The 22,923-nt window shown below is 39.9% G+C and overlaps 1 protein-coding gene across 1 annotated transcript; it reads left to right on the top strand.

The window, feature by feature from the left end:
- Nucleotides 1-12,516: 12,516 nt before the first annotated feature.
- On the top strand, nucleotides 12,517-17,783 carry CXCL9 (C-X-C motif chemokine ligand 9). The gene is given in 5 exon segments (XM_028100766.2): nucleotides 12,517-12,621; nucleotides 14,410-14,536; nucleotides 16,518-16,602; nucleotides 17,634-17,690; nucleotides 17,693-17,783. Coding segments are annotated over 5 exon segments (378 nt in total). The 5' UTR covers nucleotides 12,517-12,557; the 3' UTR covers nucleotides 17,738-17,783.
- The last annotated feature ends 5,140 nt before the right edge of the window (nucleotides 17,784-22,923 follow it).

Here is a 22,923-nt window from a genome sequence, read left to right on the forward strand (position 1 = left end):
TTTATAGCAGCAATGTCCACAGTACCCAAACTGTGGAAAGAGCCAAGATGTCCATCGACAGATGAATGGATAACGAAGATGTGGTATATATATACATATATATATATATACACACACACACACACACACACAATGGAATATTATGCAGCCTCAAAAGGAATGAGATCTTGCCATTTGCAACGACGTGGATGGAACTGGAGGGCGTTATGCTGAGCGAAGTCAATCGATCAAAGACATGTATCATATGACCTCACTGATATGAGGAATTCTTAATCTCAGGAAACAAACTGAGGGTTGCTGAAGTGTGTGGGGGGGTGAAGGGATGGGGTGGCTGGGTGATAGACACTGGGGAGTTTGTGTGCTATAGTGAGCGCTGTGAATTGTGCAAGACTGTTGAATTACAGATCTGTACCTCTGAAACAAATAATGTAATATATGTTAAGAAAAAAAAAAGAAGATAGTAGGAGGGGAAGAATGAAGGGGGGGATATCGGAGCGGGAGACGAACCATCAGAGAAGATGGACTCTGAAAAACAAACTGAGCGTTCGGGGGGGGGGTGTGTGGGAGGATGGGTTAGCCTGGTGATGGGTATTAAAGAGGGCACATTCTGCATGGAGCACTGGGTGTTATGCACCAACAATGAATCATGGAACACTACCTCAAAATCTAATAATGTAATGTGTAATGTATAGTGATTAACATAATAAAAAATTAAAAAAAAAAGAAATGGGCAGAAGACATGAACATTTTTCCACAGAAGACATCCAAATAGCCAACAGACACATGAAAAAGTGTTCAGCATCACTTGGCATCAGGGAAATCCAAATCAAAACCTCAATGAGATACCACCTCACACCAGTCAGAATGGCTAAAATTAACAAGTCAGGAAACGACAGATGTTGGCGAGGATGCAGAGAAAGGGGAACCCTCCTACACTGCTGGTGGGAATGCAAGCCGCTGCAACCACTCTGGAAAACAGTATGGACGTTCCACAAAAAGTTGAAAATAGAGCCACCGTACAACCCAGCAATTGCACTACTGGGTATTTACCCCAAAGATACAAATGTAGGGATCCAAAGGGGCACCTGCACCCTGATGTTTATAGCAGCAATGTCCACAATAGCCAAACTGTGGAAAGAGCCAAGCTGTCCATCAACAGATGAATGGATAACGAAGATGTGGTATATACATACAATGGAATATTATGCAGCCATCAAAACGAATGAGATCGTGCCATTTGCAACGACGTGGATGGAACTGGAGGGTGTTATGCTGAGTGAAATAAGTCAATCAGAGAAAGCCAGGTATCATATGACCTCGCTGATATGAGGAATTCTTAATCTCAGGAAACAAACTGAGGGTTGCTGGAGTGGTGGGGGGTGGGAGGGATGGGGTGGCTGCGTGATAGACATTGGGGAGGGTATGTGCTATGGTGAGTGCTGTGAATTGTGTAAGACTGATGAATCACAGACCTGTACCTCTTAAACAAATAATATATATTAAAAAAAAAAGAAAGGAAGAAGATAGCAGGAAGGGAAAAGTGAAGAGGAGGAATTGAAGGGGGAGACGAACCATGAGAGACTATGCACTCTGAGAAACAAACTGAGGGTTCTAGAGGGGAGGGAGTGGAGGGTTGGGTTAGCCTGGTGATGGGTATTAAAGACGGCACGTATTGAATGGAGCACTGGGTGTTATACACAAACGGTGAATCATGGAACACTACATCATAAACTAATGATGTAATGTATGGTGATTAACATAATATAATAAAAAAAACCTCAGAGACAAAGTGAAAATTCTGAAGAGGATTCAAGAGAGAAGGGACTCCTCAAATAGAAAAGATCTTCAGTAAGATTAACAGCCAATTTCTCATCAGAAATGATGGAGGCCAGAAAGAATAGGATTACATATTTAAGATGCAGAAAGGAAAAAAAAAATTTGTCAACCAAAAATTCTGTATCTGGCAAAACTACCTTTTGAGAATGAAAAAGAAATGAAGACATTTCCAGATAAACAGAAGTTAAAGGAGTTTGATACCATTAGACTTGCCTACAAGAAATGTTAAACGGAGTCCTTCAGGCTAAAATGAAAGAACACTAGACAGTAAACTGAAGTAGTATGAAGACATACAGAAAAATGTAAAAGTACACAGTGAAGAAGAGAGAGGACGAAGAGCAAAAGGAAAAGGAGAAGAAAGGATGGAGGGTGAAGGTGGAGGAGGTGGAGGAACTGTCACTGCCTCAGCTATACTGCTGATTAGAGAGCCCACATGGAGAAGTCTTCAGGGGCCAATTAATACCTGGGCTATACAGCTGGGGAAAGAGGCCCCATGGAGGTGGCCTGTGATGCTATTTTAGTCATCCAGCACAGCCAAGCCTTCAGATGACTCCAGACCCAGCCACTATCTGATGGCAACTGGAGAAAAATCACTAACAAACTTTAGTGGGAGACTTAGATATTAATTTGGAGGTCAAGAAACTTAAATCCATAATTTGGCTTCCGTTGATAATGCTACTATAAACATTGGGGTTCATGTATCCCTTCAAATCCACATATTTGTATCCTTTGGTAAATATCTAGTAGTGCAATGCTGGACCAAAGGATGATTCTATTTTTAACTTCTTAAGGAACCTCCATACTGTTTTCCACAGTGCCTGCACAAGTTTGCAATCCCATCAAGAGTATAAGAGGGCTCCCCTTTCTCCGCATCCTCATCATCTGTTGTTTCCTGCGTTAATTTTAGCCATTCTGCCAGATGTGAGGTGATATCTCATTGAAGTTTTGACTTGTATTTCTCTGATGATGAGTGATGTTTACCATCTTTTCATGTATCTGCTAGCCATCTGTATGTCTTCTTTGGAAAAATGTCTATTTATGTCTTCTGCCCATTTCTTAATGATTGTTTTTGGGGTGTTGAGTTCAATAAGTTCTTTATAGATTTTGGATACTAACCTTTTATCAAATATGTCATCTGCAAATATCTTCTCCCATTCTGAAGGTTGCCTTTTAGTTTTGTTGACAATAGCCAAATAATAGAAAGAGCCCAAATGTTCACTAATGAATGGATAAAGAAATTATGGTATACATACATACATATATAAATAGTGGGATATTACTCAGTCATAAAAAAGAATGACATCTTATTATTTGTAACAACGTAGATGGAGCTGGAGTGTATTATGCTAAGCAAAATAAGTCAGAAAAAGACAAATACCATATGATTTCACTCACATGTGGAATTTAAGAAACAACATATGAACATGGGGTGGGGAAGAGAGGTAAACCACAGAACAGACTCTTAACTATACAGAACAAACTGAGGGTTGCTGGAAGGGAGGTGGGCAGGGGGATGGGTTAAATGGATGATGGGTATTAAGGAGGGCACTTGTAATGAGCACTGGTATTATATGTAAGTGATAAATCACTAAAATCTACTCCTGAAACTAATATTACACTACATGTTAACTGGAATTTAGATAAAAACTTGAAAATAAAATATACAATATCAGACAATAATTTATCGTTTGAAATAATCAATTATAGATTACCTATAAACTACAGGGGCACCTAGCTGGCTCAGTCAGCAGAGCATGCGGCTCTTGATCTCAGGGTTGTGAGTACAAGCCCCAGGCTGGGTGTGGAGCGAGAAAAGAGAAGAGAAGAGAAGAGAGCGCCTGGGTGGCTCAGTCAGTTAATCGTCTGCCTTCAGCTCAGGTCATATCTCAGGGTCCTGGGATCAGGTTCCACATCAGGCTCCCTGCTTGGCGGGAAGCCTGCTTCTCCCTCTCCCTGCCTCTCCCCCTGCCTGTGTTCTCTCACTCTATCAAATAAATAAAATCTTTAAAAAAGAAAAGAAAAAAAAGGAAAAGAAAAAAAACCTATACATTACAGAAATAAATAGAAATCAGTATTATGTAAAAATGAAAAACTTCTAAACATTCAAGAGCAAAAAATTAAAATAAAAAGGCAATGAGCCTAATGATATTAAATACACATGGCAATGTAGGGTCAATGAAACTCTCATTCACTGCTGGTGGAAGCATAAACAGCATAAATTAAGTTGAATATACATAGACTCTATGAACCAGCAATTCCACTCCTAATACACTAAACAGAAACACGCATATATATATATATGCACCAAAAGATACACACAACATTCATAACAGCAACTTTCAGTTTAGCCCAAAAGGGGAAAAAATCAAAATATCCATTAGCTGAATATATACTTTGTGGTAGGTCATACAACAGAATTCAAGAGAGCAATTAAAATGAAACTACTCCATCATGACATGGATGAATCTCAAAAACATTTAGTCATAAGGACGAGACACTAAATAGAACATATATAATGCCATTTATATAGTTCAAAAATAGGCAAACTCATTTGTGATATATCTTTGGGGAAGAAGGGAATGATACCGTCATGCCAGTGACAGTGAAAATCCAGAGTCATGATGCTGGTGCAGGTTTCTATATATATACATATGTTTCCCCTGTATATAGGTTGCATTAGTTACTAAGGCTATCACACAAAATACCACAGATTGAGCAACTTTAGCAACAAATTTATTTTCTCACAATTCTGGAGACTAAAACTCCAAGATCAAGGAATCAACAGAGTTGGTTTCTTTGTGAGACCTCTCTCCTTGGCTTGTTGGTGGCCCTCTTCTCCCTGTGTCTTCACATGGTCTTCTCTGTGTATGTCTGTGTCCTAACTGTTCTCATAAGGACATCAGTCATAATGGATTAGGGTCCACCCTAATGACCTCATTTTAACTCAGTTACCTCTTTAAAGACCCTGTCCCCAAATACAGTCACATTCTGAGGTACTGGTGGTTAGAACTTCAACATATCCATTTTGAGAGGACACAATTCAGCTTAGAACATGCAATATACTTCATTCAGAGGGGAGGGAGGTGGGGGGATGGGTGAACCCGGTGATGGGTATTAAGGAGGGCATGAATTGCATGGAGCACTGGGTGTTACATGCAAACAATGAATCATGGAACACTACATCAAAAACTAATGATGTACTGTATGGTGACTAACATATTAAAAAAAAAGAACATGCAATATACTTCAATAAAAATTAAGAAAACAACGAAATTAAAAAAGCAGATACTTCAACTGAAAATGGATTAAAGCTTCCTATTCAGAATATGTGAAGAATTGACATACATTTATAAAGTTAATACTCTTGACTCCACTTGACAAGTGATCTTGAAAAGACAGAAGATGCAGGTATTAAGACAAGACAAACTAAAAGGTCAATAAGAAACTAAATAAACACTGATCTCAGGTGCCAAGTTTCACACATTAAATAAAAGTAAATACAAACGACAAAGGAATTGGGAAACTGGTACATCAGATGGGGGCATTACAAAATTAATCTAATCGTTCTGGCAAGTAATCAGTCAAAATGTTATAGGAGATATAAAAATGTTTTTAACCCTTGTCTCTATATTTCCAAAAAAGGAAACTATCCCAAGGAAGTAAAATCTTTGAAAAAATAAGAGGTTTTTTCAAATTAATGAAATATAAACAATTCCAAGAGAAACAACTCCAGTGCTCAGAGAATAGACTACAAATATAAAAAAACATTTTTAAATATATAGACTATGTAAACATAATGTTTGTGTAAAATAAGATTATTTAAAAATATTTTTTAGTGACAAGGGTCAGATGTGGATATAGGTGTACCTATGTGTTTGTGAATCTCCTCACCTCACTCCTTTGGTCAAAATTCTTGAAGGTTTGCTCACCGCATAAGGATTTACAAGGCCCTTCACCCTCTGGTTGCTGCTATATTCCTAGCCTCATTTCTCACCACTCCAATTTTATCACTGTACCCTTCACCCTTACCACAGTTCTTACAGTTTCCAAATTTTGGCATCGTTTTTCTCATGCTTCCTGCACAAAATGCCTCCCCATCCACCTTCTTCTAGTAATAAATTCCAACCAACTCTCCCTTCCAGACCTAATTCAACCAGAGCTGACTTTTTATGTACCTCTAATAACTGAGTGCAATCCTTTATTATACCACTTCCTCTACAGTAATCACTACTTTGAATGCCACTTTCCCCCCACTAAACTGTGAGCTCTTTCACGGCAGAGATTATTGTTCATATTTGTGTCCATAGCGTCTAGAATTGTAATAAAAGCTTGGTAAATGAAATAAATGAATGATAAGCAGTAAATTAAGGGTCTCAAGAGCATGGACTTTTTTCTTGTAAAGTTACCTAGATAAGGAATTTTAATGTAAATCACTTTAAATAAATATGGGTTTTTAAACAAAAATATTTTCTCCCTCTTCAGGATAATTTTTCTTCAAATTAGGCAGCAGCTTAATAACTATGGTAACATGTCATCAGACAATAAAAGAGCAAAAATGTGTTACCGCCAGCATTCAGCCACAGCTGTCCTTTATTTTTTTTAATTTTTTGTTATGTTAATCACCATACATCACATCATTAGTTTTTGATGTAGTGTTCCATGATTCACTGTTTGCGTATAACACCCAGTGCTCCATGCACGACGTGCCCTCTTTAATACCCATCACCAGGCTAACCCATCCCCCCATGACCCTCCCCTCTAGAACCCTCAGTTTGTTTTTCAGAGTCCATCATCTCTCATGGTTCCTCTCCCGGTCCGATTTCCCCTGCTTCATTCCTCCCTCCTGCTATCTCCTTCAATGATGTTCTAACATTTCCTCTCAGGATAGTTTATTAACAGATTTAACCTAGTCCTTCAACTTTAGATAAAAAAATATAAGCCAGGAGGCCTGATATAAGATCAGTAAAGGAAGAATTTGTTCCTTTCTCTTTGTTATCTGAGATGTGGACACAACTATGATTTGCCTGCAGACACCTTACCATATTTTGGAAGGAAGAAAGAACTCCCTGTATAGGGGAAAAAGAAGAAAAAATAAAAATCAGAAAGCTAAGTAGGGGCTTCTGAGACTTTCAAGAAATAAACCCTTTTCAAGTCAGCATTCTTTAATACTAGCAATAGCTGCTGAGAGAAGGGGAAGTCCACCCTGTAAGAAATTCAAACAGGCCTGGGGATTTCATTTTGAAAGAAACTTCCCCTTTCACAAGTAAAAGGAAGACTTATCTTCACTGTGACAGTCTGTAAAACTGTATATAATTAAACAGACCACACTAATTCCATAACCAAAAAGGACGAAAGGGGAAAGTCCGGGAGCACATATGAAAACATAATCATGCCTCTGCAAGGCTCTTGAGGGTTACATCAGCATTTGGTTCCTTGGGGAATAGGAACTGTTGGAAGCAAAACAGGTTAAGACCATGTCCAAAGGGAAACAGAATTTATCGTTGATTCCAAAATGCTGATAATCCTTGGCTCCTTCCCCAGGACTGAGAGAAATGCCTGCAATATCCTCTCGCTGGGTTTCTCTTTCCCCTAAAAGCCCTATCTGGCCATAAATGACACTTCGATGGGATTTTCTGTCCTGCCCAGACAGGAAAATGTTTTTTCTCAGAGCTTTCAAGACAACTTCCAAAAGGCGGCCTGGGAAACAAGTGACTGCACCGCTGGGGTGCCGGGAGCGGCCCCAGCCTTCGTCTATTTCTACAGGTCACGCCAGCCCGCGCACGCTTAGTACAGAGTCGTCCCGGCCACTCAGCCGCGCCTCCAGACGAGCCCTCCCATGCAGCTTGTTAGCAGAGGAAAGTAGCCCCTTCTGTGTAATAAACAAGGTGGGCCTTCCGTGGCTCCTAACTGACCCCAGTGCCTCTTTTCTCTTGTCCAAAAGGCCTTCTCCCAGTCACCACAAACTGCAGTCGTAGGACCCTCCGAAGCCTCGCCCGGTAGCCCCACACCCGGTAACCAAACCCTTCCGGCGTCAACCCAAGCCTCGTGTGGAAACTGCAAAACAGGCCCCGTTCCCGGCGTCCTCCCCGCCCCCCGCCCCGAAGAAACGCAGCCTCTCGGGGCAGCAGGCTGTCGGCCAGACAGGGGGCAGGGAGGAGAGGTCCCGAAGGGGTACAGCCACTACCTTTCTCCCAATGTGTTCCTCTGGCCGATTCAGCACGAACAGCAGGAGAACCCAGCAGCGGCACCAGATGCGCGAGCGGTGCCCGTAGCCTCCGCACTGAAAGTTCTGGAAGCGGGCTAGCTGGGCATGCGCAGTGCGCGCCTCTCAGCCCCCAGGGAGGTCAGCTGGTCCGCCCCCCCAGGTAGCGCTACGCACGCGCAGTGTCGAAGCGGGCCGGGAGCCTTGGTTCCCTCAAGCTTTCCCTCAGTCCTGTGCGCTTGCGTGGATCCTCGAAAGCCTTCCCTGTTCTTGCGGTGGAAGGAGATTGGACCATAGGATTGCAGGCAAGGGTAACGTTGCCTTCGATGTCAGCACGCGGTGCTGAGAGAGCATATGTGGGATCCTGACCGAGTCTGGGGGTCAGGAAAGTCTTCCCGGGGGAAATGCCAACTTGGATTGTAAGGTGGTTAGGATTACTAGTAGGGTAAGAAGGCAGAACAGGCACAGGATTCCAGGCAGGGAAGCGCATGAGCAAAAACTGCGGTGGGAAGGAGGCATGTGTCCCTTTGAGGAACAGAGGGAAGAAAGGGTGTTGGACCAGAGTTATGCAGGAAGAGCTTGGAAAGGTGGACAAAGGCAGGCCATGCTGGACCTTAGTATTTATTCTAAGAAAATTCCATCTCCCTTTCTTTGCTAGAAAGAATGATCTCTAGCTTTGTGGTACTTTGCAGTTGACTATGAATTGTTGCCTTTAATTTGAACAACCTGTGGGGACAGTAATAGTTTTATCAGAAGAGGGAACTGAGGCTTGCAGAAGTATTTTGCACAGTCGTTAAGTAGCAAAGCTGGGACCTAAACCCAGCTCCACCCTATGCATGGCTGCAGTCATCACCAAACTTAAGCATAACCAAGCGAGCAAGCTGTATCAAAGGTCACCACAGTTTTCTTTAAAGAGTATTCTGCATTGGCCCAAAAATGTGCACCATGTTACAGAAAATGCTATTATGTTCCCCATTATCCTATAGCATGCATTCTCAGTGTCCTCACCCCACTGAGAATTGGAGATTGCTCTCAGGGGACAAAAACTGGTCCTTGGGGAGATTAAAAAATCTTAGTTAATACACTGATTAGTGGCCTACTAAAGTTCAATCCTACAAAATCTTATTTATTAATATTTAATCGTTCTCTTTAGGGAGAAATTTAATTTAATTTAGAATTCAATTTAATCTCAGGAGAGTCAGTAACCAAAAAAAAAAAAAAAAAAAAAGTTAAGAAATGTCCTGACTGGGGAGGGTATGTGCTATGGCAAGTGCTGTGAATTGTGTAAGACTGATGAATCACAGACCTGTACCCCTGAAACAAATAATACATTATATGTTAATTTTAAAAAATACATTTGCTGAAGGAAAAAAAAATGTTGTCTTGAGTTCAAGCGTCCATCAATTGATGAATAAAGAAAATGAGGTATATGTATACTATGGAATATTATTCGGCCATAAAAAAGAATGAAATGTTGCCATTTGCAACAACATGGATGGAACTAGAGAATATAATGCTAAACTAAATAAGTCAGAGAAAGATAAATACCATATGATTTCACTCATATGTGGAATTTAAACAACAAATGAGCAAAGGGAGAAAAAAGAAAGAGAGGCAAACTGAGAAACAGGCTCAACTAGAGAGAACAAACTAATGGTTACCAGAGGAAGGTGGGTGAGGGATGGGTTGAATAGGTGATGCGGATTAAGGAGTGCACTTATGATGAGCCCCAGGTGTTGTATGGAATAGTGGAATCACTATACTGTACACCGGAAAGTAATATCACACTGTATGTTAACTGGAATTTAAATTAAAACAAAACAAAACAAAAAAAGAAATGTTGTTTCGCAGTACTGAAACCTCCAAATCTTAGTGGATCAACCAGAACAAACATCACATTTCCTGACTTCCCATGCAGTTTGTTGTGGCCATGCGAATAAGTTCTGGCCCACAGAAGGTGCTGGAAAGCGATGAGTGCAACTTACAGGATAGGTCTAAAAATGAGGAACATGCCCTTTCTCTGCTTTCCCACCATCCTGTCCTTAGAAAGTGGCCATGGTGGCAAGCCCCCTTCAGCCATGTGCATGGAGACACCAACCTAGAGGTGGCAATAAAGCAAATGATAGAAGGAGCCTGTGAGATTTCCATGAAGCCGAACTACCGTATAAGCCCTAGTCTACCCGCTTTTGTCAGGGAGAAATACACTTCTGTTTTAGTCACTTTTAATTTGGGTCTCCATTACATGTAACAGATCCCTTACTCCTTTTTTATTTTATTATTGTGGTTTAAAAAAATACATAACTTCAAATTTACCATCTTAACCATTTTGAAGTGTACAGTTCAGTAGTGTTTAGTATATTCACACTGTTGTACAACAGATCTCAAAAATTTTTAAATCTTGTAACACTGAAACCCTACACCCACTAAAGATTAATTTCACCTCACTCTTTTCCCCCAGCCCTTTGCAACCAGTTTCCCACTTTCAGTTTCTGAGATTTGACTTCAGATATTTCATATGAGTATTTGTCCTTTTGTGACTGACTTATTTCACTTAGCATAATATCCTCAAGGTTCATCCATTTTGTAGCATGTGACAAGATTTCCTTTTTTAGGAGAACATAATCTGTGGCACCGGTGTGGCTCAATCAGTTAAGCAGCTGCCTTCGGCTCAGGTCATGATCTCAGGGTCCTAGGATTGAGCCCTGTGTCAGGGTCTCTGCTCAACAGGGATTCTGCTTCTCACTCTCACTCTCTCTCAAATACATAAATAAAATCTTTAAAAAATGTTTAAAAAATAGAACATAATCTACTGCATGTATATACTATATTTTATTTATCTATTCAAATGTCAATGGACATTAGGGTTGCTGTGCCTCTTAACTATTCTGAATAATGTCAAATGAACATGTGTGTGCAAATATCTCTTCAAGATCCTGCTATGGATTCCTTTGGACATATTCCTGGAAGTGGGATTGCTAGATCAAATGGTAATTCCATTTTTAATTTTTTAAGGAACCTCCATATTGTTTTCCATAATGGCTGCACCATTTTACATTCCAACCAACAGTGTACAAGAGTTCCAACTTCTCTACATCCTATGCAACACTTGTGGTTTTCTGCTTTTTTTGATAGTGGCATCCTGATGGGTATGAGGTGATACCTGCTGTGGTTTTGATTTGCATTTCCCTAACGATTAATGATGTTGAGCATCTTTTTTTTTTTATGTTGAGCATCTTTTCATGTGTTTATGGGCCATTTGTAAATTCTGTTTAGAGCAATGTCTATTCAAGTCTTTGCCCACTTTTTAATCCAGTTATTTAGGGTTTTTGTTGTTATGTCATAGAAGTTCCTTTTATGTTTGGGATATTAACTCCTCATCAGGTGATTTGAAATTATTTTCTTCCATTCTGTAAGTTCCTTTTTTACTGTCTATCGTTTTCTTTGATGTATAAAATTTCTAAGTTTGATATAGTCCCGTTTGTCTTTTTTCAACTGATCCCTATACTAACTAGTCTAACCACTTAAAAAAAAAATAGGGCTCCTGGGTGGCTCAGTTGGTTAAGTGACTGCCTTCAGCTCAGGTCATGATCCTGGAGTCCCTGGATCAAGTCCCGCATCGGGCTCCCTGCTCGGCGGGGAGTCTGCTTCTCCCTCTGACCCTTCCCCCTCTCATGTGCTCTCTCTTTCTCTCTCAAATAAATGAATAAAATCTTTAAAAAATAATAATAATAATAAACTGTAGCAGCAGTGATATAAAAAACAAAATGGGGGCTTCTGGGTGGCTCAGTCAGTTGAGCGTCTGCCTTTGGCTCGGGTCATGATCCCAGGGTCGTGGGATCAAGCCCCATGTCAGGCTCCCTGCTCAGTGGGGAGTCTGCTTCTCCCTCTCCCTCTGTCCCCAAACATGTGTGCGCATGCACAATCTCTCTCTCTCAAATAAATAAATAAAATCTTTTTAAAAAATGAGTTTACAGTAGAAAATGACCTGGTCCATGAGGAAATTAAGATGCTGATTGTTTAAGATTGTTGGGTAGACAATAGAGAAAAAATAATTGTAACTATATTACACAGAAGGATATTTTGTAAATAGTAAGAAAATTGGGAAAAATGTATTATTTTTCTGGACTTTAGTATTTTCCATCCAGAAACAACATCTCCAACCCATATTGTATAATATTATATTCATTATATAACCCATTCTTCACCCAGGTGAGTAGCTGTGAGTGTGCTAAAGGCTGCCAATGATGCTAATTTCACATCCTTACTGTAAACTACCCATTTATATGAAATGGAAATAAAACATGCAGAAATTCCCTTGGATCTGAGAGTAGGGTTTCCCCCAGCACAGTTAGGTTTGTGGTCAGTTTAGGAAAGTCAGCTAAGAACAACAGCCAATCAGAGTTTAGGAGGGAAATGGATTTCCCAAATAAATATGATTCGCAAGAGCATGTTCTCTAAAGAAATCTTCAGGCGTGAAATCCAATACAGGAGTGATTAAGTAGAACTCCATTCTACCACTATGAAGAAAGGTGGTGTTCCTCTTTTGTTGAGTATCATCTTCCTGACTCTGATTGGAGGTCAAGGTAAGGGGTTCTGAGTTATATTAGGTTAGTAAAGTCAGAAATGTGAATTGCTATAAAAGTGTCTTGATTTGCCCAATAAAGTTGATTGCATGCGTCAGAAAGTGATATGTCATTCATAAAAACTTCTCGGTGATGTAGTTCATTATCCAAAGTTCATATCTAAGACCTGCTAAGTCAAACATAAATCTTCTAAGTATGTGAATTCCTGGCATGTAGTAAGTGTTCAGTAAATGTTTGCTGAACTGGGTGGTAATGAGATCAAAGAGTTTGTCTCTTAAATTATTTTTGTAACCCTGATATTGTTTCTTGATAAGTATGTCCCTGTGGTTAACCAATTAAGGGTCCAATAATCAGAGAGATCCCAAATCTGTTTTCTAACCACCTGTGGGCAAATTAACGAACTTTTCTAGATTTCAGTCTCCTCAGCTGTAAAATGGAGACTTTATAGTTACGCTTTTTCTACCAATCACACGTGTGGCATATAGTAAGCGCTGAATTAATATATGTTGAATGAATTAAAGAATTAAGGAATGAGGGCACCTGGGTGTCTCAGTTGTTAAGCTTCTGCCTTCGGCTCAGGTCATGATCCCAGGGTTCTGGGATCGAGCCCTGCATCGGGCTCCCTGCTCAGCAGGAGGCCTGCTTCTCCCTCTTCTGCTCCCCCTCCTTGTGTTCCCTCTCTCACTGTGTCTCTCTCTGTCAAATAAAATAAATAAATAAGTCTTTAAAAAAAAAGAATTAAGGAATGAAGATAGTGTATTTCAAAGAGGTTTTAAGAGTTTAAAGTACTATCAAAAAACAAGGCAGTGGGGAGAATGAGGTTGGTGGTTGTAATTGGTTATTATAAGTAGAGCTTTCTGTCCAAAGCCACACCAACTCCATTACACTAAGGCCAGATAATAAATGGTTTTGGAAGTTGTTTAAGAAATTGTGGCCCACATTGCACACATAAATCAGTGTCTGTGTGTCTGACCTGTGATAGGCATTTATTATATACTGTGAAAATCTCCTTTCCTACGATTGTAAGATATGATAGTTAAGAGCAGTGCATTTGGACTCAAAAAAACCTGAGCTGAAACCCTGCACCTGCCCCCTAAATGCTGAATGACCTTGTTCTTTATATAACTTCTTTGAACCTTAGCTTCTTTATCTGTAAAATGGAGATAATACCTCTTTCAAAAGTTTGTGGTAATGATTAACAGTGTAGGTTCACAACTTTTTTCAGGAGCTTTTCTGGTGTAATCTAAAACTGGCCCTTTTACTCACAGGGCAGGGAGAGACCAAAAAAGAGGTGACTCCAGGTTGGTAGGTGGCAGTTTTAATAATAGCAAAGGAAACTTACATATGGACTTGTCTTGAGCAGCAGCAAAACAAATGGATCCCCATTTGAGGGGGATCTCCTGCCCACCAAATCTTAAAAACTTATAAAGAGGCCCTAACTGGCCTTAGTCATGTATTCAGGGTTGGTATTTTCAACATCATGTCACCATCTCAAGGCTATGTCCGAGGAGCAGCCTCTGGGAGCCAGAAAGGCAAGTGGAACCCACACTGTAAGGACAGGGGAGAGGAAGAGAAGTCTTCAAGGGCCCAGGTCCAGCTCACAGGTCAATTGGTGGTAACTTTATTTTTTTATCACCTTCCCCAACAAACATACTCAGTAAATGACAGTAATAATCATGACTAAGTCAAATGTATTATTTTGACGGATCACCTAAATTGAGACATTGCCTTAAATCAATGTTTTTTTCTTTTCCTTCCCTTTTTCTCTACTGTTTTTCTTTCCCTTAGGAACCCCAACAATGAGGAATAGACGCTGTTCCTGCATCACCACCAGCCAAAGAACAATCCAGTCAAAATTCTTAAAGGACCTTAAACAATTTGCCCCAAGCTCTTATTGTGAGAAAACTGAAATCATGTAAGTAAAAACTCATCCAACACGCATGTACCATATTGGCAGGAACATTAAATTTATGTGTGATATTACCCTTAGGACCCTCCCCATATAGACACTTAAAATTCAGATGGTTGCCCCTCCATAAATGTGGTCTACTTTTTTTCTTCTAAACAACAAGCAATTTCTGGTACACATTAAACCAAGGATAATATATCACCAAGTGTGTAGAAATATTTAATGCAGATAACTCAAAAGAAGAAAATAGAAATCATTTATACTTCTACCACCAGTGACAAATACTGGTCACCCCTTGGCCTATAGTCTTCCAAATCTCCCTTGTTTGCATTTGTGTACATATATAGATACAACATATATGTACATATACATACATAATGTATATAAACATAAAAATAAAAGTATATGTTACATACTCTTTTTAAATAGTCCGCTTTTTCATTAACACTATATCATGAACATTTCCCCACGTCAGTAAATCTTCTGTAATATCATTTTTTCTAATAATGTCATTCCTAATGGCCAAATTATATTCCGTCATATGGGTGTACCATAATCTATATGAGCAATGCCTAAGTGTAGAAGTGTAGATTATTTCCAATTTTTTGCTATTGAAATCGAAATGTAACTATGGCAGTATTGTGTCTTTAATAATAACTTTCATGGGGTGTTATATGGAAGTGTTGAATCACTACATGGTACACCTGAAACTAATATTACACTGTATGTTAACTGGAATTTAAATAAAAGCTTAAAAATAATAACCTTTTCAAAGATTAGAATTGCTAGTTTCAATCTTTTGAAACCTAAATTAAGGCTGATCTATAGAATGGCTATTCTTACTTTCAGATTATACAGAAAAATTAAAGAAAAAAATTTTTAATTATTCCTGGACAGTCTGCTATAAGTAATTTAAAATAGTCAACCAGTCTGTTAATCATGTCTTAAAAAAAATTTTATGTTTTAAGGAATTTCATTAGAAAGTTTATCAGAGGGGCGCCTGGGTGGCTCAGTCGGTTAAGCATCTGCCTTCGGCTCAGGTCATGATCCCAGGGTCCTGGGATCGAGCCCCACATCGGGCTCCCTGCTCCGCAGGAAGTCTGCTTCTCCCTCTCCCACTCCCCCTGCTTGTGTTCCCTCCCTCACTGTGTTTCTCTGTCAAATAAATAAATCTTAAAAAAAAAAATAAAGTTTAGCAGACCTCATGCTGATTTTCATATTTTCTGAAAAAAAAAAGGTATATTGACAACTTTTCTATTTTGCTTCTTCACTTAAACATAAATGGCTATTTTCACCACAGCAGAACTAATATTATCTTTAGCTATAAGCCTCTCTCATTGCATGTACCTATTGGATTTTTAATTTTTTTATAATAATAAATATTGCTTTAATTATTTTTATAATAATAAAAACATTGGTGTCTTAGAAATGTAACAGTCAGGGACTAATTAGATAAAATCTCATGTAGCCTTCCAGCGGAATATTATGTAGCCATTAAATGTGTATTTTCAGGGCGCCTGGGTGGCTCAGTTGGTTAAGCGACTGCCTTGGCTCAGGTCATGATCCCAGGGTCCTGGGATCGAGCCCCACATCGGGCTCCCTGCTCCTCAGGGAGCCTGCTTCTCCCTCTCCCTCTGCCTGCCGTTCCCCCTGCTTGTGCTCTCTCTCTCTGTTTCTCTCTCTCTGTCAAATAAATAAATAAAATCTTTTTAAAAACTGTGTATTTTCAAAGAATATTTAATGATGTTGGAAATGCTCATGTGATTTTTTTTAATTTAAATAATTTAGGGTGTGTGTTCTAGAAATTTATCTAAGTCCCCTCACTCACTAATAAAACAAAAAGGCAGGAAGGAAGACTGGAAGTCTCAGATGCTTATTGTGATGACACAAATACATTCTAATTGGGGGATTGAATTCTGGGGGTAAGATGAGGCATTGAAAGTATTGAAAGTAAAAAAAAAAAAATCTCGTGCTATTTCTTTGGCAGTGCAACAATGAAGAATGGGGTTCAAACATGTCTAAACCCAGATTCAACAGATGTGAAACAATTGATTCAAAAGTGGGAAAAACAGGTCAGTGACCAGAACAAACAAAATTTTCTTTCTTTTAGAAATTAACTTTCAAAGACAAAGAATCTATGTAGTTACTTTAAGAATACATTTTTTTATATTATTGTGCTCCTACTTTCTAGAATAATGTCATCACCATGAAGTATAATTGTATTTCTGCATATAGTATCACTTGTCTATATCCCCCACCAGAAGTGTTTTCCATGAGGAGAGGGAGCTTACCTTTCTTATTCAATAAAATATATATGTATTGAATTGAAAGGAAGACACTGAAGATGGAAAGGTAATAAGCTATGGGTCCCTTCCTGCTGTAGCAGATGTGCTAACAGTTATAGTACAATGTGAGAAATATAAAGATATGTACCAGAATCTTGAAGATCATAGAAGGAGTAATCCTTTTCCTTGCCAGAAGGAGGGGCAGGGAGAAAGTGTTAAGGAAGACTTTTCATATGATTAGGGTCTTGAAGGATAAGTAGTTCACCAAGAGAGTAAGGACAGCACAAAAAAGAAGCATGGCATCATGAGAGCTTACTCACTTCAGAGAGCCGCAAGTAATGTGGCTGGAGTTTGTGTGAAGGGAATGAAGAGACTGAGGTAGAAAAGCAGCCCAGGACAAAGCCAGGAGCTTGGCTTCTGGAGTCTGATGGTCTAGTGGTTCTGCCACATATAGCTGTGCAACTTTGGGCAAGCCACCTTCTCCAAGCCCCAGTCTCCTCCTCTGTAAAGAGTGGGATGATAATAGTACTAGCCTCAGAAGGTTGTAGTTTGGACAAGCAGAGTTGAAGTAAGGGCAATAATAAGCCAGGAGAATAAACAAAAGAAGACCATTAGGAGGCTAATGTCCTCCTCCTCAAAGTCAGTAAAGTAGAGAGAATCAAAAGGAGCCCCTTTGAGAGGGAGGCAACTTTAAACCATTTTTGAAGATTAAAAAAAAAAAAAAACCACACACACAGTCTGGAGAGTCCAAATATAATATAAGGAAGGAAAAATGGTAAGATAAAGGAACATTACTCTTGTTTTCTTTCTCCTCACAGGTCAGCCAAAAGAAAAAGCAGAAGAAAGGGAAAAGATATCAAAAAAGCAAGAAAGTTTTAAAGTTAAAAAATCTCAACATCCTCATCAAAAGAAGACCACATAAGCAACCACTTTACTAACAAGTGCTATGTGTTAAAAAGCTTCTTTTTAATTATACTGAAATAATTCCAAAAGGGGATGACATCTTAATACATAAGTTTTTTTTTTGACTAGAGAAGTTTAAGCATCGTTGTGAAATTGTAATTAAAGCTAGAAAGTTGCTTTTAAAATCCAAATGCTAGGAATTGTTAAAGGCTATAGTTTGACTTTCTTCTTCCACCTCTAACCAACTGAATTTCATCACGCTGGAGACCACAATCCTAACACCCACATCCGGACAAATGCGCACACGATCACATCCTGTACAGTCACATTCCACACACAACAGCTGGCTGGAAGAGCAGTCCTGTACTTCCCAGGCCACAAATTCAAGCCTCCAGAGAATATGCTGAGGCATGTGTCAGCAAGCCCCAGCCTGTCCACATGCTAGGAAGCCAAGCAGTTTGGAATCGAGCTGGACCTCACCAAGCTGCCATGGCCATCCAGCATCTGTGTTCAAATCTGCCTACAGACCTCACAGTGTATCTGAGAGACCCATGCTGGTTGTTTCTGGGGACCACCATTGAAGAACACTAGCACTTGGCTTTCAGAACCTTATATCCAGCTTTGGAGGACATGGGACTCCATCTTGCCTCTCCAGGCTCACCATTGTACTTCTTACTATTCACCTTTGCTTCCATCAAGCCTGTTCTTCACTGTCTCTGCTACACAGGTCATGTCCTCATTCACCTGGGCCTGTCCACTCTTCTTCACTTTTTCCCCAGTACTCCACAGGAATGCCTTCTTCTCCCAATTCATCCTAGTTTGACCCAGTCTTTGGCTCAGTTTAATCCTGTCTCTTAAAGAAAACTTTCTGGACATTTGAATTATCTTAAAACTCCAGTTTCACTTGTGTTCTGTATCACACAGGTGAGCACTTAACTGTTTTCTAATACTTTTTTTGCATGCTTATTCTATTTCTCCAATCAGATTGTCAGCTCCTTGAGGGCAGGGGGCCACAGTTAATTTCCTTGACTCTGTCACCATGCCTAGTAGACTGTGAACTAGGTTTTGAATAATTCCTCAGTTGCAGTTTTTACAGGTAGGAGGGCAACCAGACCATCTCCTCAGAACAGGAATTGGCTATATTGGCTACACCATATTGTCTAACCCCTGGTAACCTCTTTTACTCATTATCTTCAGGCCATTGTCACTACAGGAATAAGAGGTGATGCAACATTCTTGCCTTATGACAGGATGTTAACTTAGCCTTTCCAACAAATAGGAAGAAAATGTTTAAAACACAGGATATTCTGAACTGTTTTCAGAAAGTAGTGCAGGATACCAAGAATCATAGAATCTTACAGTAGGAAGGAGCTTTATTGTCCAACCTTTCCCCACCCAGTACAAAAATTCCTTCAGTACCATTTCTGACAAGCCTCAGTTTTCTATGTCTGACAAGAAAGCCACCAAGTGCCTTTTGAAAACTCATTGTAAGTAAATATAAATTTCATTGTCCATTTAATCTGTTTCAGTTTGTAAAGTATTGTGATTATCAATTACCACACCACGTCTCACGAGGAAGTGTGGGTATTAAGATACCAAGAGCTGGAGGGAGCAGCAAATCCTGTTAGTGGAGACATGGCCGGTGCCCAGTTAGCTTCAACAGGGCTTGGAAACCCTCTTGAAGAGGAGGCTCAGTGAATTGTGTAGGAGAGAACATCTTTGGCCAGAATTTAAACTTACACCTACTTTGCCAGATTTTGTCACTTCTTACACTGCATGTGATTTTTAATGCTGCCTAGAGGTGATCCCATCCAAACAGCATCTTGTCTAATCGTGAAACTCTAGCTCCTTCAATATGTAACCCCTGAAAACTCCAAACATTCCATAGTTTGAGAGTCTGTGACCCAGTTACCGTGTGTCTCACAGGTAAAGTGGATAGTACATAACAAATAACCAGAGACCACATCTTTGACTAAGTACCTATGACACATATGACATGATAATCATTCATTACTTATATATATACATGTATACTCTCTAAGCAATAATTAATAAGTTCAAAGCAGTTTTGGCATATATAACTTGTACTTTCAAATATTTTCTTTATTAAAAGACAATAGTATCAATAAATAGACCATTGATCAGAAAACGAATACTGATATGTTTTAGTGTCTTAAATATGTACCTCAACTATTACACATTTAACAGTAATTCTTACATGTCCTTATTCACTTTCTTCCATCTAAGATAGGGTATAATCGAGAGAAAGACATATTTTTATTTATTTGTTTGTTTATTTATTCATTTGTTTTTTTAAGATTTTATTCATTTATTTGAGACAGAGAGAGCACAAGCAGGGAGGAGGTTCAGAGGGAGAGGGAGAAGCAGACTCCCCACTGAGTGGGGAGTCTGATGTGGAACTCGATCCCAGGCCCCTGGGATAATGACCTGAGCTGAAGGCAGCTGCTTAAACTACTGACACCCAGGCGCCCATGGAAGCCCTGTAAAGAGCTCTTTGGGAACAGAAGAAAAACTTCAATTGAAAATATGACAACAATGAAGAGTTATATAGAATGCAATTTATTTCCTAATCCTGAAAGATAATGCTATTCCAATGAGATATATACCCAGGAAACAAAAGATGCCCTCTTTTCCATATTCTGAAAGTATATATATTTATTTTTTTTAAAGATTGTTCATTTATTTATTTGACAGAGAGACAGACAGAGAGCACAAGTGGGGGGAGAGGGAGAAGCAGGCTCTCTGCTGAGCAGGGAGCCCAATGTGGGGCTCAATCCCAGGACCCTGGGATCATGACCTGAGCCAAAGGCAGATGCTCAACCACTGAGCCATTCAGGTGCCCTGAAAGTATATATATATTTAAATATTATAAAGCCTCAAGTAGTTTTAGTGGAGATCTAAACATAGGATAAGTTCTTTAAGGGTCCAGGAAACTAAGTTGGAGATATTATGCAGTGTGGACTAAGAAGGTTGAAAATGTACAAAGAATAATCAGCCTTGTCCATTTGAGGTACACTTTAGAGACAGCCAGAAAGGTGTGAAGTTTGGGCAGGTAGCAGCTGCTGACAATGGACATGACTCCCTGCAAGGGCCTTAACCTGAGAGACTACAGGATGCCGTGGAAAGAACTAAGATTCTGGATTCTGAGATACCTGGGTTAAGATCAGAAGCCCACCACTTATTATCTATATGACCTTGGTTCAAGTATACTGTTTAACCTCCCCGTGCACCAGTTCGCTCATTCAGGATTGTTGTGAGGAATGGGCCCAGCATAGATCTGATGCATAGAAAGTACTCAATGTCAGTCCCAGCCTTCTGTGACCACTCGCTTCTGCTGTACCTTCCTTGCAACAGAGAGTTCCACATCTCATACACAGAGAGACATTCCCAGGACTGAAAAAAGTATGTTGGAAAAATGAGGCAAAAAGCTCACCTGACAAGTTCTCTGTATCTATATTTTTATACTCATAGTCCAGACCATTATTGATTGTCCTTTTCCTGGACTATAATAGCCTCCTATTTTCCCTCCTGTCTCTTTTAATCAACTTTTCTCTTGCTTCCTTACCATTCTGATGGCCAGAATGATCCTTTCAAAGCACAGCTCCTAGGATACCACCCCTTTGCTTAAAATACTGTAATTTATAATTAAATCCAACATACCAGGGCCTACAGAGCCCTATATGACTTTAGGCTCCGCCTGCTTTTCTGACCATCTCCCTCCACCCTCCCCTTTGCTTACTGAGCCTCAGCCTCACCTTTCCATCTCTCAAGCACACTGAGTTCATTTTCTTCTCATGGCCCTTGCACATGCTGTTCCCTGTCGTGCTGGGTTGTGCTGTATCAACTTGGTTAACCTGGGAACTCTCTTTCCAGGAATCTTCCTCCCCATGTAGTTCTAAGTCAGAATTAACCAAAGAGGCACTTGTGTGAGATTTGGAAGATGCAAGTGAGGGGATGGCCATTACTCTTGATTAGATATAATGACAGACACAGTGGCATCCAGGGGATTCCAGCTTGCCCTTGCTCTCCTCTGTGTTCCCTTCATCTTCGATGACTGCTGGCCTTATGACTAACAATGGTCCCAAACCCTCCAGCGGATACTTGGAAGTGCACCCACAGAAGCAGGGGTTACACAAAAGTGACAGCTTCCCATGGGCCCCGAGCAGTCTCACTGGACGGGTTGGGCTTCTTGGATTTTCTCACAAGCTCTGATTTGTCTAGCTGTACCAGTGCTCCTGAAGGATTGATCAGTGACTCTTTCTCCAATTCCCTGAATATGCTCCCAGACTTTTACTTCCAAAGATCCTTCCTCATCTGTGTGAGATCTGATTCTATAGTAAACCTTTTATCCCCGTCATGCTCAGATAGCTTCTGCTTCCCTGATCGCCTGTGCCTTCTTCTTTGTGTGACTGTTCCTGCCTCATTGTTTGAGCTTCAGCTCAAATGTCACGTCCCAGGGTCTCGGTCCCTTCTCAATCTTAATGAAATAGCCATCCTGGGACCCTCTCTTTTGTAATGCTTTCCAAAGTCAGGCGTGTACACCCTCTGGAATGGATGAAATGACAATATTCATAACATTTTTCCTAAAAAAAAAAAAAAACAAGAAAGAGCTAAAGATTTTCTCTAAATCTGAACCCAGCAGTTGATATTGGCAGCTTCGCTCAAGAGCATTTGTCAGGTGGTCATGTGTCACGTGGAGATTTCCTGTGGAAAAAGTGAGACATCCACTTTTTGGATGGAAGGCATTGATACATGCCCTCACTCAGTCACTTCCAGCATAGCAATAATGGATCGCCACTCATGTGGGCACGATCTTGTCTAGCTAACTCCGAACAAGAACCGGGATTATGAGGATTATAAAATAGAGTGCTTACTGAGCCAACCTTCACAAAATGGGCAAGTGGCTTTAAAAGATTCCTACTAAGAAATTCATATGCAAGTTAATACTAAGAATGCAAACATAACCTAACAAAAGAATAAAACACACATGCAGAGGATGCCTGTTATAATTTTATCTAGAAGGACACACAATTTTAAAGATCTGGGAACTATAATCTGTTTCATTCTCTTTTATCACAATCTGATAAGTCAGTCAAACTTCATCACAATCTGAAATTACCTTTAAAAATATTTATGTGGTTATTGCCTGGCCCCACCCTACCACAAACACTAATTTAAGTTTCT

This window comes from Eumetopias jubatus, unplaced genomic scaffold, assembly GCF_037043125.1.
Source record: "Eumetopias jubatus isolate StellerSeaLion01/CBP00866 unplaced genomic scaffold, mEumJub1_p1.0 scaffold_2, whole genome shotgun sequence".
NCBI classification, from domain to species: Eukaryota; Metazoa; Chordata; class Mammalia; order Carnivora; family Otariidae; genus Eumetopias; species Eumetopias jubatus.